We start from the raw sequence: 17068 nt of genomic DNA, 5'->3' as shown, positions 1-17068 counted from the left end.
AATCCCATTCCATTGCATTGAAAACTAAGAGATATCAAATCCACAATCTCAAGCTTTTTGATAAAATATAGAGAAAAGAGAATAAAGATATATACTGATTGATGACTCTAAGTACAGACGGGTCTTTATTAATTGAGGCTCCCTAAGAAAAGGCCAGTGCAGCCTAATCCCTTAGATTAAATTCTTACCTCCGTCCCAGTGTACAATTTATTGATAGATTGAAATCATCATAAAATATAGAGAGCAGAGAATAAATATATCTATTTATTGATGATTCTAATTCGAACAATACAGAGACTAGCCCTATTTATAAATAATGCCTGTTCTTTCATTATCTCATTGACAAGAGAAAACTCACCTCCAATCCCATTTTCCTCTCACCCATACTAATACCGATCCTCCTTCAACTTCTCGACCCGATACTTCAACTCCTCGACCCGACCCACAAGACTGGTCACCGAGTACAAAACCCAGTAGAAGAGCAGCGCCGAAGCGATCAAAACCCCATTCCTCTGGCTCTTCATGATGGACTTTTGGTGGCGAAGATGCTCCGATGGAGTGCAGGCACCGCCGGACTCACACGACGGCCTTGTCTCGTACTTCCAGTAGATGTCGAGGAGCAAGAAGAGGCAGAACGGGACCACTGAGAGAAAGGGTCTGAGGAGGGCTCTGGTGGCGGAGACGAGGCCCTTGCGGAGAGGGTCGAGGCCTGGGAGGGTCAGCAGGAGGATCATTACCACCTCTGCGGCCGCGGCGTAGCCTAGCACTACCCACTCCAGCGCCATTTCTGGTGTTTGGGGAGAGAGAAAAGAGGCCGAGGGCGAGGGAGGAAAAGTGTAGGAGACTTTCCGGGAAAGTTTTTCAGATGGGTTTATTGTGCAGTGGAGGGCTTGCTTTTAAGGGAAGAGGTAGTTGGAATTGCCGCGTTTTGGATGACTTGACTTTGGGGGTTTGTTTGTGATTCCGAAGTAAATGAGGGGAAAGGGATATTCTACTCTAATTCTTAGCAATGAAGCAAAGCTGGAAGCTAGGGTTAAAATTTGATATGATCATTCTAGTATTACTCTTCAAATAAAGTTAAAATTTAGTTTATGTATGCCGCAAAATCTGCCTCCTTAAATCTTATACAAAAGGTCTTAGAGCATTCACAGCAGCTCCATGTCATTTCCCTTAAACTTAAGGATCTACACTACTTTATACTTCTTTAAGTTAATATACACGCCAATAACTTCTCTTAATCATTTCCTATATTATTAAAATATTATTTTTTTATTTCATTCTTTTAGTTTATTAAACAAACTTTCTCTCTCTCCCTCATATTTTATTTTCTTCTTTCTTCCCGTCGCTATCTTCTTCTTCCCTCTACTTTGCGTTTTTTGCCCTTGCTGGAAGAGAAAATTTTTCTGCCGGTCCTCTATCTGTCGGCAGAAAGCCAGTCTTTGCTGCAAAATTTTTCTATCTTCTTCTTTCTGTTGGTCCTCTGCCCTTGCTGCAAAATCAAAGGACCCATCTCAACTTTTCAGAACACCCTAAGCAAACCAAATCACCATGATAACCAAAATGTCCCTTCAAAAATCAAAGAAACCAATATTATGATTCTAATCGAAAGCCATCCCAAGCACATCAACCATCAATCCAAAGCAAGCACTCCACGACTAGAGATCCTCCAGTTGGCAACTAAACTCGACACGAACGAGCATGAGTTTGTGGCCGCCGCCTGAGTACTCTTCGGCGACTTCTGATGCTCATCCATGAACTTCTAGCTCGTGGAATAGTAGTGCTAAAGCGTGCTTGAACAAAGAAGAGGAAGCAAGACGTCGAAGACGAAGAAAAAGGTTTGCCTGCATAGATAGCCGTGAGAGGAGAGAGAGTGTTTTGCGGATTAAATAATTCATTAGGATCATATGGGTTCCCTTGTAACATTCGATGGTTTCCAAGAAGCACATACGGAGTTTGTTGGGAAACTTTTTTTGTGATTTTTTGGACATATTCCCTACACATAGAAAACAGACTAAGGGAGTCTGCCGGGAATGCTCTTACGCCTCATAAAGTGGATGTTGCTAAATTGATTTCTTCACAAGTAATGTAATAAATTATATTTCTATTTTAACATTATTTTATAAGGAAAAGGATAAAAAAAAAAAAGCACCCTAAAATAACAACTGTTATGAAAAGAACCCCATGATGTTTAAAAAGTGCTAAAGTAGCTTATTAAACTATCAAAGTGTGTCGAAAAGGCCACATCTTTTTAAATATTCCTATAATACCCTTATTCTTTTAAAAACTAAAATAAAAAACTAAAACACTAATTTTTTAAAAGGTTAAATTCACTTTACAAGTTTCAGGGGTTTTTCAATTCAAACACCAATATTTAAAAATTGGTAATGTACCCTCTTAATGTTTAAAAAATTTTCAATTCAGACCTTTCGTTACTAATTTTCGTCTAATTGGACGAAAATTATCCCAAATGCGTCTCATGTGAGATTTTGATGCCTTCTCTTACAATTTTACCCTCATTAAAACCTATGAAATTACGTAATTATTCTCAATTTTATAGGTTTTAATGATGGTAATTACGTAATTTTATAGGTTTTAATGAGGGCAAAATTGAAAAAGAGGGCATCAAAATCTTACCTGAAACGCACGTAAGATGATTTCCGTCAAATTAGACGGAAATTAGCAACGGAGGGTCTGAATTAAATTTTTTTAAAACATTAGGGGGTACATTGCCAATTTTTAAACATTAGAGCTCAAATTGAAAAACCCCTGAAACTTAATGGGGTAAACTGAATTTTTCCCTTTTTAAAATAAAAAAGGAAAAATGAAAGGGGTAGTTGAGCCAACCACAAGGTTTGATTGTGCATTTATCCATATTTTTTATATCGTACAAGTGATTTAGAATTTAAGCCAACTACAATGACTAATTTTTTATTTATTTGAAAAAATGTATATTTCATAAAGTTTAAAGACATTTGAATAATATATATATATATTTTTAAATGTACGTTTAAGCAAAAGTACACCATTTTCCTTAAAATTGTACATAGATTTTCAGCTTAATTAGTAATTCGTGTCAAAAACTTTCATTGTGTTCTCTTAGAAGTGATGCTATTTGCGAAAGAACCGTATCTTAAAATTTAGCAAGAAGAAAGAAAAAAATGGGGGGCCTGTTTATGAAAGTATTAATATATCATACTTATGATTGCGATTGAAATTTTTTCCTTTGTTTTTTGCCAGACCAGTTGAAGTTGGTTCGAAAATGAAATTTATATGAGAAATGCTATATATTATACAAGTATCCTCCTTTCAAGCCCTCAAAACTAATGTGGCGTAGACATGTAGACCTCCTTGATTTTGGTAGATGGAGATATATATTTTGATTGGAAGGCCACGCCACATAAATTTTGGGGTTAGAAGATAATTGTCTGATCGTAGATATGGACTTCAGGTCCCAGTTTGAAGTGGCAAGGGCTTCAGCAACCTACAAGGAGCTCACCAACGCCATTCCCTCAAGACTTTGTTGGGATTGAAGAAAGGCTGAAGGAGATAATCTCACCGTTTTGGCATTGGTGCCAAAACAGGATTAAAAACTGGACTGAAGTTGTCCCAATTAAATCAGTGCATTTTGATTGGGATTAACGGGCACTAAACAAATTTGAGAAAATTTAACGTTGAGAATTTATTTGACATTTCGATTAACTCAGGGAGCAAAAATTAAAAAAATAAAAAAACTTAAGAATTTTACAGTTTTAGTCGCGTTGACTCCAAAATTTATAATATATTTACTCTAATTTTACAGTTTTGTGCTTCAGTCCTCGATCCCCCTCGCGGCCTTGTGGTTCGCGGACTGCCGGAGTCTGTGGGAGGGCGAGAACATGGAGTACAAGATCGAGTCCAGATCCGACGGCAGTCCCATGGCCGTCGATGTGATAGGAACCCACGATAAATTGAACAGAAATATGTAGATAAGTGATAGATAATGAACTCCACTTAAGGGTTGGAGACAAACCACAAGACACAAGTCAGATTACAAGTCAATACCCCCAACCAATCTCTAGACTCTTGGTTTATACTAGGCTTACAACCCACTACTCACAACACATTTAGTAACCACCCATGATACCCACTAGCCCATAACACATAACTACCCACTAACATAACATAACAGCTGAATACTAACTACCCATGTAGCACTAACATAAACAAGGATAATAACTACCCACTAAGCTACTACCCCCCACTTCCTTGATGCATGCCCTTCTAGGAATTACTCCATGATTTTCACTATCATTTGCCTCCCCTTGAAGAGGAACCTTGTCCGCAAGGTTGTTGGTTGAAAACTGTTGTTGTTAGTTCAATGAGATGAGCGGCTCTTCCTCTTTATACCATTTTTTGCCTCTCACTGTTTCTGCATCACTTTCTTCGAAATCATCATGCATCTCGTTCTTTGTACGAGCTTCAATGAAAAGCACTTGGGGTTTTTGGCACCAGTGTCCCAGCGTAAACCTCTCATTACACCCGAAACACAAGCCTTTCTCTCTTCGTTTCTTCATCTCTTCCCATGAGAGCTTCTTAGCATCCCCATAGGAATACGTCCGTGCAGCAGGTGTGTTGGACGTCGATTGTTGCATGGTGTTAGCTTGTTGTTGCTTCGTCCCTTCATCTCGTAAAGTCCTCCGGTCTTTAGAGAGATTATCATCTCTCATCCGTGCTAGCTCAATGGCATCATGAAGGGTCTTCGGCTTGAACATTCTAAGGGCAGACACAATTTCTTGTTTTAACCCTCCAAGGAATGTTCCCACGAGTGCCTTTTGAGGCCATCCCTCCACTCGGTTTGCCAAACGCTCAAATTCTTGTTGATACTCTCACAACGTCCCATCTTGTTGTATCCTTGAGAGTGCCTCATCATAATCCTCGACTTCGGTAGGACCGAATCGGATCAATAGCTCTCTTTCAAACACCTCCCACGTAATGGGCAACCGTTCCTCCTTATACACTTTTTTCATCCATTGCCACCATTGATTGGCTTCACTTTCTAAATGAAAGGCAGCCAACGACACCCTTTGATCTTCCGGCGTTTGTTTGTAGTCAAAATATTGAACTACCCTATCCAACCATACTGTTGGATCATCTCCCGAATAACGTGGAAAATCCAGCTTCACAAAACCACCCGACCCCTTGGATCCGTTCGAATGTCCGGAGGAATTTTCCCCGACCATTAGAAATGACCCCTTATCCTTTGTTAGAGAAGACTCACCCTTCTCGAGAGACTTTGAGAATAATTCTCTAAGTTCGCGAAAATTAGACTGCGACTCCGCACTCATCTTCTGCACTCCTTCTTTCATCCCTTGTATTTCCATCTCCAATTTCTCGATACGATCCTTATTGGTAGCCATGCTCTGATACCAAATTGATAGGAACCCACGATAAATTGAACAGAAATATGTAGATAAGTGATAGATAATGAACTCCACTTAAGGGTTGGAGACAAACCACAAGACACAAGTCAGATTACAAGTCAATACCCCCAACCAATCTCTAGACTCTTGGTTTATACTAGGCTTACAACCCACTACTCACAACACATTTAGTAACCACCCATGATACCCACTAGCCCATAACACATAACTACCCACTAACATAACATAACAGCTGAATACTAACTACCCATGTAGCACTAACATAAACAAGGATAATAACTACCCACTAAGCTACTACCCCCCACTTCCTTGATGCATGCCCTTCTAGGAATTACTCCATGATTTTCACTATCACGATGTCACCGGCCCCTATCAGTGCTTGGCGGGCATGAGGGTGAGGGAGCTCCGAAAGCTCCCGGACGGAGAAATCACCTGGCCGACCAAAAGGCTGAGTGGGAGGGTGAAGTGGTACAGGGTTAACCAGGAGTTGGGGTTGATAACCCCTGATGATGGAGGGGATGACCTGGTCACGTACCGGTCCAAGATCCGCGCCAAGGGCTGCTGGAGACTGACTGAGGGCGAGGCCGTGGAGTACATGATAGAGTACTCAAACTACACCAACGTCAGCAACAGGGCCGTCGACATCACCGGGCCGAGAGAGTCCGACGTACAGGAAAGTTGCTTCAGTTCTGGGATTCCTTGTTATAATAGGTTTTGTATTAACAATTATTGGCATTCCGAGGCATGGGAATCGAAATTTAGGCCCAAGGCACGGGAATCGGAATCCTAAATTATTTACAAGTTTTGGTAATTATTTTCCTATCAATTTATTGCTACAAATTATTTATTATTTACATGTTGAGGAATATTGGGATTTTTACTCCCCACAATTACAAATATTGGGATTCCAAGGTGATGCTCGTCGTACACTCGTACGTACTCTTTGTTGAGGTCTACTTGTGACAACCAAAGTATTACGTATATGTTTTAATTCGGCTTTTTTTTTTATTTTTTTATCAAACAATGGCAAACTCTTCATTCCTCACAATTCCGACTAAAGTGGGCTTCAAGAAAGCCCACTATGATTATCCATCAGGGCGTCAGGCCCAACTCCTTCTACGAATTACATTCCACCATTATGACACACAAATGGTTGCATGATATTCTTTTTAAACATTCACTCATTACGAGCTTAAAGCTAAATTGTTGTGATATGTTAAAAATGATTAAGATTTCAAGTAATCACATGTGAGTTGATTGAACTCGACATTGTTACTCCTAACATAGATTTGAGTATTATAGTTGTAGTGTCCCAGAAATTTTAAAGCTATTTAAATAGATCATTTCGATAATGATGTTATTTTAATATCTATTGTAGCTAAGGATTTTAATTCTTGGAAAATTTATGGTGTTACAGAGAGTGGTAATTAAAGAATGGTAATTGGTGAAATAATAGGATAGTAAATGGTAGGAAGAATTGTATGGGTAGGTAGAATAGTAAAGGTAGAATAGTCAATGGTAGGTATAAGGAGGGTAGAATTTTGAATAAGAAGGTAGAATAGTCAACGGTAGGTATAAGGAAGGTGGAATTTTGAATAAGAAGGTAGAATAGTCAATGGTAGGTATAAGGAGGATAGAATTTTAAATAAGAATGTAGAATAGTCAATTGTAGGTATACTAAGTGGGTAGGTGGAATAGTAAAATGAGGGTGTAATTGTAAATTGAAGGTAGAATAGTATTGGATTTTCTCCTATAAATAGAGCTCTTCTCCTTCACAATTTCAATACTCCTATCCCATCTCTTGCACATATTCTTCATTTTTTCGCTTTTTACTCGGTCTTTCTTCTTTCTAAGAGTGTTTACTCAGAATAGAGAGAGAAAGGGCGAGACCAAGCGCTACAAGAAAGAAAGAACACAAGAGATAGCGGACTTTAGAAATTAGTTTCAAAAGATATACTAGTGGTGTTAGTCAAATTGGAGCAAACTAGATTCTTTCAGACTACTTTTAGCTTCAGTCTAGAGGTAAGTAAATTCACTACCCCTTCTAAAGTTACTTCATGTCATGCTATTTATTTATTCTTGTATCAAACTGTAAATGATTATTTTATTTACGTATTATGAAATTATGTTCCATGCATGAAAGATTTCTAAATGAATTATTTAGAAAGTTTCTATTTCTTTAAACGCTTTCTAAGTACAACAAGTTTATATTTGAAAAGGTTTCCATTTTGAGAAAAGAAAGTTGAGAAATGATGATGATTATAAGAAAGAAAAATGATGATAAACCCTCCTACATGTTGCCCTAAGATGCATCAAAAGAAGTACAAAAAAAAGTACAAGAGATGAGATAAATGTTTATGAAATGAGGGCACATGTATGGAGGAGAGTATTTTTGGCCCCAAGATAAGTAAGAATGAGAAGAGTTCGGTACCGATACTCGGATGGAGGCGAAACCACTGAAGGAGGCTATGCCAGAAGGTGGTATTCCATCAACAGACTGTTGAGTGCACCAAGAGAAAGAGTTAATTGACGGTCGGGCATGGCTGAGGCCTCAGTTCAGTGCCATGGTCATAGGACCCGCAACCCTTGTACACAGGGGTAATAGTGTACATGGGCCCTATTATGAGAAAATGATACTATAATTTCAACGATGATATGCTATGATGATTTATAAAGATTATTTATAATGATGCATTATGATGATGATTTATAAAGATGATTTACAACGTTGATCTATTACTAGATGTAATAGTATGTATATGTTACGGGAGATGCAACCGTACATACATATATTATTATGGCTAGAAGTATATTTATTTGCGAAAATGATTTTCAAAACTGAGAACAAGGAGTAAAACTATTTATGGTTGTGGATTTTACTTACTGGGCCCTTTTGTGCTCATTCAGTTTTATTTCTTGTTTTCAGGTAGAAAGGATGCTGGAATAGGAGGCCGGAATGGGGACGAGAATAATTATTAATTTTCAAAGTCTTTTCATATTAGTAATTGTAATAATATTCCACACTAAAGTTTAATGATTTCTAATTTCACTTGTAATAAAATCTCTTGAACAATGTTTTATACATTTATCGTATCCTTTAAATTCAAGTATTCTGGTAGACCTTATAGATCTTTGCAAAAAAATTTTGTTGTGAAAGAAGAAAAGTAGCAAACTCGGCCTTAACGAGCTGGGGATGTTACAATAGTCATGTTATATCCTTTTCTTCGATCACTTCAATAAAACCGGAATTTAGTTTCGCCTTTTCAATCGAGACTACTCTGGATATTGAATAGATTGAATTCCTCCCAAAGTTAAGTCATGGTTCTCATTACTTTGTATATCAATTATTAACATATATCATAAAAAATTAATGTGGTTTTGTTTACTTTGTGAAGAGCGTGATTACTCCAGAAGCATTGAGAGAAATCCAACCGTCCCCATTATATAATGTCAAACAATTGAAGCTACATGCAATTCTTATGCGCGCCTATGAGATCTGAAATCTACCAACTTATGGATGCCATGTGGTTGAATTTTCCTCAACAAATGCATGGATGCATTGTTCTGGATTTTTCCTCTTCTAGAAATTCTCTTTATACAAAGAAAGTATAAGCGCACATATAATTAAGAATATATCTTTCAAAATATTGCATATGTCCATTTCTTAGAATATAGAAAATTACTCGTGCTACCATTGTTGTTTTAAGATGTTATAGTTATTTAGTGCTTTAAACAAAGTTACTAAAATAAAATCTCACTCTCTTTATTATATATATATATATACTTCTTATGTCAAATGGGGTTGGTTTTGGTGTAGCGGTTGCCTGTTATTATTCCTTTATGGGTTGTTCCAACTTCCATGATAAGATCTTGTAATTTTTGTCAAGCAATCATCATCTTCATGAGTAATCTTGTTTGGTTCTTCCTTCTTTTTCTTTTTTTTTTTTTTTTTCAAATCCAAATCAAATACTATGAGCTATGATCATAATATGTTATAGTTAAGTAGCTAGTTAACTACTAACTTAATGAAACCATGTCGGGATCACCTTAACTACACGTGGCACACTTTTCTTTTCTTTTTTTTTTTTTTCTTTTTCAATACCCTAATATTAATAATCCAATTTTTTTTTCTTCATTTCCATTTTTTGAAAATTTATTACAATACCTATACTGATTTTTTTCAGCTTTAATGGGCAAATTAAAAATAAGGGCATTTTTTTTTTAATCGAAAGGGGAAAGGGGAGAAGGATTACAAAGGGGGGTCTCTCCCACTCTTGAATCTAAGTGAGCATAGAAAATGGGAAAAAGCGGGAATACTTTAACAATAAAATACTTTATGTTTATCCTTGTTTTTAACAATAAAATAACCAACCGTTGTAATATATGCAAGTTTATATATATATATATACACGTACGTACTTTATGTAAATACTTTATGTTTAGAAAACAATTCAACTATACGTACATGTTGTTGAAATAAGCTTTTCCACCAAGTTTACGGATCAAGAGACAAGTGTTTTTTACAAGCTAGCTTTATATTAATATATTAATCGATCAGGACAAATCGAACTTAATTGGACTAATCATTTATTGTTAACTTTCATACCAAAATCAACCACCAATGCCCAATTACAGGAATTTCTCAACACACCAACATCACAAATATTTAAGCAAAGCATTGACACCACCCACAAAATCACAAACTAAAAGCATCACATTTTAAAGTATTAATTAAATAATTACATTCATCTATTCAGGTGAGGGACAAGTAGTAATTTAACATGGTATTAGAGTCAAATGTCATGAATTCTAACTTTGATTCCATCAATTTACCTCTATTTTAATTAAATATTAAATGATTAAGGGTCTGTTTGGGATTATGATTTCATCAAATGCGATTTAAAAATAGTGATTTGAAAATGTGATTTTAAAAATGCATAAGCGTTTGGTAAAATCGCGTGGCCTTTCACCTTAAAAATTGTGTATTTTCAAAAAAGCACATCCTTACGTTCGATTTGAAAACACAAACAAATTTCAAAACGTAATCTCAAACAATTAATTTTCTGCAATTTGGTTTAAAACCACACTTTTTGTATATGAAATTACAATGGCAAGCGCACCCTAATTTCATCTCTTTCTATGGAAAAGTAGCGATTCAATTCACTTTTATTTGATTAAAATATTTCACACGTTAGACCTTACCTATTAAAAAGAAATTTGAGCCCACACGTGAGGAATAATGTAAAAACATTGATTAAATTCATCTATTTCTATTAGCTTAAACTAGTTATGATTTAATGTTACATGAATGATTTTTGTTAACACGTAATATGTGGATAGATTTTAGGTTTTGAGGGAACCTAAACTTTTTAAATTTTGAGAAAACCTAAAATCCTTTTGCAAACACAATGTTTAGGATTAATTTTCTGATTCCTCTTTATTAATTGATCACCTTTTTTAAATAGAGGACTCAACCAGTACATGAATTAAAGTAGAAGACTTGGACATAAACTCGAACTCTAACATGCATGGAGATAAACTCCTACAATTGTTTAAAGGTAAACTCCTAACCTTATTATGAGATAAACTATAAACTCCTACTTCTAATAAACTAATTAAGGCAATATATAGAGACTTATTATTGCCATAAAACACTACACCGTAGTGCTACATACTCAAACTCTCAATTAAAATAGATAATTGTCGACATGACATATCCCACGTCATGTATTATCATAACATTTAATATTGTTGATTTTTGCTTAGAATTTCATAAATTGAAGCCAAAGTTGTTGTGGACCTTATGCGGTAGACTTTATTCGCTATTAATTAAGGATCCCAGTAGTGATCAATTAATATATTAGGAGATCTTATAATTATAATACAAAAATGCTTAAAAAAAAAAAAAAAGGATTATGAAGTTAATTTATATATATTTGGTTACTATTTTGTATTCTCTATATTACGGCCTTTTTTCTATTTTTTATTTAGTTTAGGTTTTCTTGTTCCAAACTTCTTAATCTCTCTGCAATTCCGCTCTCCTCTCTTTCCTCATATTTTATATTTTATATAAAATTTTACACAGAAAATAAAAGAACACAACCCTAGACAGTAGACACGACGACAAGTCGGCAACGCACGACGTTGTGTTTGTTTGCCATGGTCCACCTTGTCGCGCGAAGCACAAAGATTTTCTTCTCTTTTCTCGGAACGCATGACGTTGTAGGGAAAAGGTTGGTTTTCCTTATTTTCTATATATTTTGTCAGTTTTTCATTATTTCGTTAATTTCTATAGTGAGTTTTTTCTTTCCATGAACTTGTTTCTTAATATTATTGATGATGTTATATTAAAATTCATGAACTCGTTTCTCTCTTGTACGTTGCTGGTTTACAAAGCTTTCAACTTTATGGAGCACAAAATTGACCGGCTATCCGAGTTGCCGAAACCTATTGTAGAGCACATTCTATCATTCATCCCGTTGAAACAAATACTTCAACTTACTATATTGTCCAAGACATGGCAAAACATCTGGACTTTATTCCCTATTCTGAAACTTGAAGAAAGCTTGGTTTTGTCAGGTCCGTACAACAAGAAGTTTAATTATTTTGTGGAGAGAACTTTACTAAGTCGTTGTAGGCAAAATATAAGCATACAAAGATTTGAGATTAGAATATTGGACAATATTGACAAGGAATGGTATTGTGCTTGTGTGAACCGTTGGATTGGCTATGCAATTGAAAGCAACGTCAAAGAGTTGAATATCTTTGCATCGCCTAAAAATTACTATAAGGTGCCTGAGAGTGTTTTAGTAGCAAAATCAATAACTGGGTTGACTTTGTGGGGTTGTAACTTAGAGTCATTTCGGAGTCATGATATTAACTTATCCTCCTTGAAAAAGTTGGTTTTGGGTGAAGTTTATAATGTGAATGACCAAATCATCAAAACCCTAATTGCCGGCTCTCCTGTTGTAGAAGAGATAAAATTTGCACGATGTGATGGATTGAGAAATATACACGTGTCAGGTCTTCCTAAATTGATGAACATTGCGGTGGCATATAATGAAGAACTTGATAGCATTGAGATTGAAGCATCAAATCTTGAATCTTTACTTATTGAGCTTTGCAAACCATGTCAAATCAACCTACTCGTATGTGAAAATCTAAAGAAGTTAGAGTTATATTCAGCCACCGTGACAGATGAATGGTTACACAACGTTCTTTCTAAACATCTACACATTGAGAGCTTAACCCTACTTCGTTGTGATATGTTGCAAAGGATTAAAATTTCAAGTGATCGTATGAAGAGTTTGACCTTTTATCGTTGTAGTGAGCTACTTGAAGTTAACATTATTACTCCTAACTTACATAGCCTCGAGTATTATGGTGATGTTATATCATTTTCTTCCAACACTTCAACTCTATCGGAAGTCAGACTACGATTTTTGAATGGTAGTTTTGATTGGATCTACAATGTCGAAAATATTGAATTTCTCACAAAGTTAAATCATCTGAAACAATTGACTTGGAGAGCTCATTATGCCAAGGTATTCTAGCTTCTTTTATTTGATAGTTCCTTAGTCTTTGTTACTTTGTACATCTATCATTAACATATATAATAAAAATCTAACATGGTTTTGTTTACTTTTTGTGAAGAGTGTGATTACTCCAAAAAAAATGAGAAAAGGCCGATCATCTCCATTATATAATGTCAAGCAATTGAAGCTAGAAGCAACTTTTACACCTACGAGATATGAAATCAACAAACTTGTGAATGCATTGTTGTGGATTTCTCCTCTTGTTGAGTATCTCTCTATAGAATGGCAAGATGAGGCCACATCTAAATTCATAAATATATCTTTCAAGGTATTGCATATATATATATATTAATGATCCTTTTGTAAAGATTTTTGGTGTATTAATATTTGGAAAGTCTCCTGTCAAATTGTGCATGAGTTATTATTACTTTATTCTATTTTTTCATGATAAAATCTCGTAATTTTTATCACCAAAATTGATCAATCTTGATTCACTATATTTCTCCAATTTCCAGCCAAGCACCATCTTCATGAATAATCTTGTTTGGCTCTTCCATTTTTCTTTTGGCTTCCTAAGTTTTCAAAATCCAAATCAGGTACTATAGGCTATGATCATAATATACTTTGTTGGTTGCATTGCATCTACAATATAATGGTTCCTCCATCTAATTTTTACTATTATGACTTGAGTAGAAATTATTGGGAAAACTTCATAAAACCCCATTGAACTTCCATTCGGTTTGACATTACCCCTTCAAAGTTTAAAAACTCTCAATTTAGAGTATCGAACTTTTAATTTCTTTCGGTTACCGAATTCTATTAGGATTTTCCATTAGATCTATTTCAATTTTTTTTTTTTTTTTTTTTGAATTTGATCTATATATATATATATTTGTTTTGGCCTAAAGTAGATTAATTCAACACCATTAAGAATTCACTTTTGATAGTTATTCTTTTTTTTTTTTTGGTTGAAAGCAAAAAAAAATCAAGATGACGTCAATTTTGGCATTTTTATTCATGTTACTAAATTCATGCCTGTGTTTCAGTTCTCATATGAAAGCTCGTTTGATAAAAGGACGAATCCCAATTGTTGCAAATTTCTTCCAGTTTCATGTTGGCGGCATTGCTTAAAGACGGTCGAGATTGAAGACTTCAGTAAATCTGCAGATAAGGAAACTTTGAAAAAATATTTTTCCAAGAATGCAAAAATATTAGCGAGCTTCCAATATTTCAAAGAATTTTTATTGCTTAAACGTGGCCAAAATCAAATTTCTCTTTAATTTCTATGTTCATTTTGCAACAGGATATATTGATCACTATGTTTTAGATACTCTGGAATTTAGGTTGCTGAAAGTTGTTGGTAAATTACCCCAAATTTAACATAGCATCACTGTATTCGAATCAAATTAAGACTTGAACCCTTCCCTTGTGCCTATCACAAAGTAACTGCAAATTCAAAACAAAAGGACTGATTGGGGGATTAGAATGATGTATCTAGCAACCTATTTAAGCTCAAATTATGGGAAAATAAATTAATTTCAACTTCCTATATAGGGTAGACAATCAAAGAACACAACAGTTCAAACTGAGAAATTATGAAGGTTATGTTATAGAATAAAGGGAAATTATGAATGTTGATACAGTTTTTGGTATGGCTTGACCGGTGATGGATTGCCTGCAAAATAATAAGAGCGTCAAAGGGTCTCGGCTTTGGCTGGAGACACTCCGATACTTAAGTTATCATGTTTTTCTATAGGAAAAATAGAGTAATGAACTTGGATTTTGGGGAGACCGATCAACCTCTTTTTCTTCTGCCTTTAGTCCCTTTTACCTAGTTTTTTTATAACTGCTTTACTCTTGATGCTCCACGTTCATCGTAAAACTCTATGTAATTGTAATTTATTTGACTGAGGTTGGTTGAGTGTGATCCATAATAAATTTTATCCCCAAGAATGAAGGTGAAAACTGAGAAATTATACTTCAAGGCCTGATCACAATGACGATATCTTCATAACTTATTTTGTCCCATTTCTAAGTATTACGGGATTTGACACAATGAAACCCAAATGTTACTCTAACATAGTACTAATTTTCTGAGTATCACTTATGGAGAATTACACAAAAGAGTGCATATGACCAAGTAGTCATGTTTATAGTGATTTATAACACTTCCAGTGGTCCAAAATCATTTGATCCATTAATGGTCACAAATTTTAACCACTAAATCCAGCTTAATAGGCACCTTAAATTGCATAATAACCTCTATTTTAACCACAAAATTCTTAAATAATATAATAATCTCTTTCAAAATTTGAAAGATGTAACTCTGATCTTTCAATTAAATGCAAGTTAAACTTTTAGATATAAAATATATTTAACAATTATTTGAAATACCCAACATAAATAATTTATTTTAAATAAATCTAACTGGTTATGCCTACTAACCAGTCGAAAGATAACAGTATAGGTTGTAGACCCTTTGATATTTGTTATCTTAAAAATTAAATGGCAGATGGGTAGATTTCAATACACACGCTCGATCAACGTACACTAGAAGTGAAGCTAATTTAGTCTAATGGTTTAGTAGCTATTAAGGATTAGTTTAGTAATAATTAAAGCTATTACTTTTACCATCCATGGATTGTGTTTGTAGAATCTCTTAAGAGTAATTTTGTGATTGTGTTTGAGAAAAAAAGTTTTTCAGTCAAAAAAACACTTTTTGGCAAAAGTTTCATTTTTAAGTTTTTGTCAAAAGTGCGTTTTAGCCATTTTTGAACTTTTTTGACTTTTAAAAGCTCTTTCAAATATTTTTTAACCAAACGGGTACTTTTTTCTTCCAACGAACTTTTTAAATATTAAACGCATTTTTTGGCCTATCAAACGCATACTCAAACAAGCCCTTAGAATATATTTGGAATTTTGTTAGGAAGCTTAACAAATATTTTTTGTATTTAAAAAGTTCTACCAAATAAAAAATTTTCTTTAATTTTTTTACTCTAAAAATGTCCAAAAAAATACGCAAAAGCTAAAAAAAGATTTTTTTTTTTTTTTAATTTTTTAATTTTTTTAAAAAGAAGCTCCTTTTGACATTAAAAACAATATTTTCTAATTTCCAACCTAATTCCAAACATGTTCTTAGAGCTAGATTCCTAAAAACAAATGTTTGTGACGTGGATGAGTTCGACTTTTGAGTATTTCTTTTGGAGAAGTAGAGACCGCAAGACTCTACTTAGGGCGGGATAATATCACAATTTCACAAATACTTATTCTGATTCATTATTTATAACCAAATGATCTTTAAATAGTCTACAATTAGATATATAACACCAACAATGATAAGATTTCAAATAAACTCTAATCCTAAAGGAGTTAGAATTCTATTCTGACTCAACTTATCTAACCCTCATCTTATCCCTTTCCCGGATAGAATTGGGTTGAAAAAGCAGGCATAAAAGTTCAACCTTTCACAAAACAATTGCATCCATTGCCGACTTGCCGTCGTGTCTGCGGTGGCTGGTCACCTTGTTGAAGCACAAAGACTTTTCTTCTCTCGGAACGCCGGACATGGGCAAAGCAACACCTTCCATTGCCCGACGTCGTAAGAAAAAGGTTGGTCTTTCTCTTTCTATGATTTTATTTTGTTTTTTGCTCCCAATTGTTTTGTTTTCCAATTGACATAATTTAATTAAAAAGAAAAAAAAAATGGTTTTAGTTAGTACGTACCAACGACAATCGTTTTCTTATTTTCTATTTTTCCGTATCCTTTATTTGGTTAATTTCCCATTGATATAGTTTTAGCTCCCAGAAGTTATTGATGATGCTATTACTATTATTGTTATGATTATTATATTTGTCAAATTAAAATTCATAAACCTGTTTCTCTAACATATGATATATTTAAAGTTAAGTAAAAAACATAGATAATTACGAAAACTTATGACCAACATTGGTGTTGTGTAGGGAAAGCTGTATCTTATGAAGCACAAAATTGACAGATTATCTAAATTGCCGGACTCTGTTATAGAGCACATTCTATCATTCATCACCTTGAAAAAAATACTTCAACTTAGTATATTGTCCAAGAGGTGGCAAAGTCTTTGGACTTTATTCCCC

At 34.6% G+C, this 17068-nt stretch overlaps 2 protein-coding genes across 2 annotated transcripts; one reads left to right on the top strand and one right to left on the bottom strand.

Moving 5' to 3' along the window:
• Positions 1-246: 246 nt before the first annotated feature.
• On the bottom strand, positions 247-957 carry LOC132185054 (uncharacterized). The gene has a single exon (XM_059598872.2). The coding sequence runs from the start codon at positions 783-785 to the stop codon at positions 387-389; it is 399 nt and encodes a 132-aa protein (XP_059454855.2). The 5' UTR covers positions 786-957; the 3' UTR covers positions 247-386.
• A 10870-nt stretch (positions 958-11827) lies between these two features.
• LOC132185406 (F-box/LRR-repeat protein At3g03360-like) lies at positions 11828-14235 on the top strand. The gene is made up of 3 exons (XM_059599184.2): positions 11828-12964; positions 13074-13283; positions 14002-14235. The coding sequence occupies exons 1-3, from the start codon at positions 11828-11830 to the stop codon at positions 14233-14235; spliced, it is 1581 nt and encodes a 526-aa protein (XP_059455167.2).
• The last annotated feature ends 2833 nt before the right edge of the window (positions 14236-17068 follow it).

Source organism: Corylus avellana, chromosome 7 (genome assembly GCF_965113065.1).
Source record: "Corylus avellana chromosome 7, dhCorAvel1.hap1.2, whole genome shotgun sequence".
NCBI classification, from domain to species: Eukaryota; Viridiplantae; Streptophyta; class Magnoliopsida; order Fagales; family Betulaceae; genus Corylus; species Corylus avellana.
The sequence above is the reverse complement of the archived record's forward strand: the minus strand, read 5'-3'. Positions and strand labels throughout refer to the sequence as shown.

Bases quoted from the DNA above. Each gene is read 5' to 3' on its own strand.
- LOC132185054 (XM_059598872.2), bottom strand. From the start codon at position 785: ATGGCGCTGGAGTGGGTAGTGCTAGGCTACGCCGCGGCCGCAGAGGTG.
- LOC132185406 (XM_059599184.2), top strand. From the start codon at position 11,828: ATGGAGCACAAAATTGACCGGCTATCCGAGTTGCCGAAACCTATTGTA. The intron at 12,965-13,073 runs GTATTCTAGCTT...CTTTTTGTGAAG, and splicing joins GGAGAGCTCATTATGCCAAG to AGTGTGATTACTCCAAAAAA. The intron at 13,284-14,001 runs GTATTGCATATA...CCTGTGTTTCAG, and splicing joins TCATAAATATATCTTTCAAG to TTCTCATATGAAAGCTCGTT.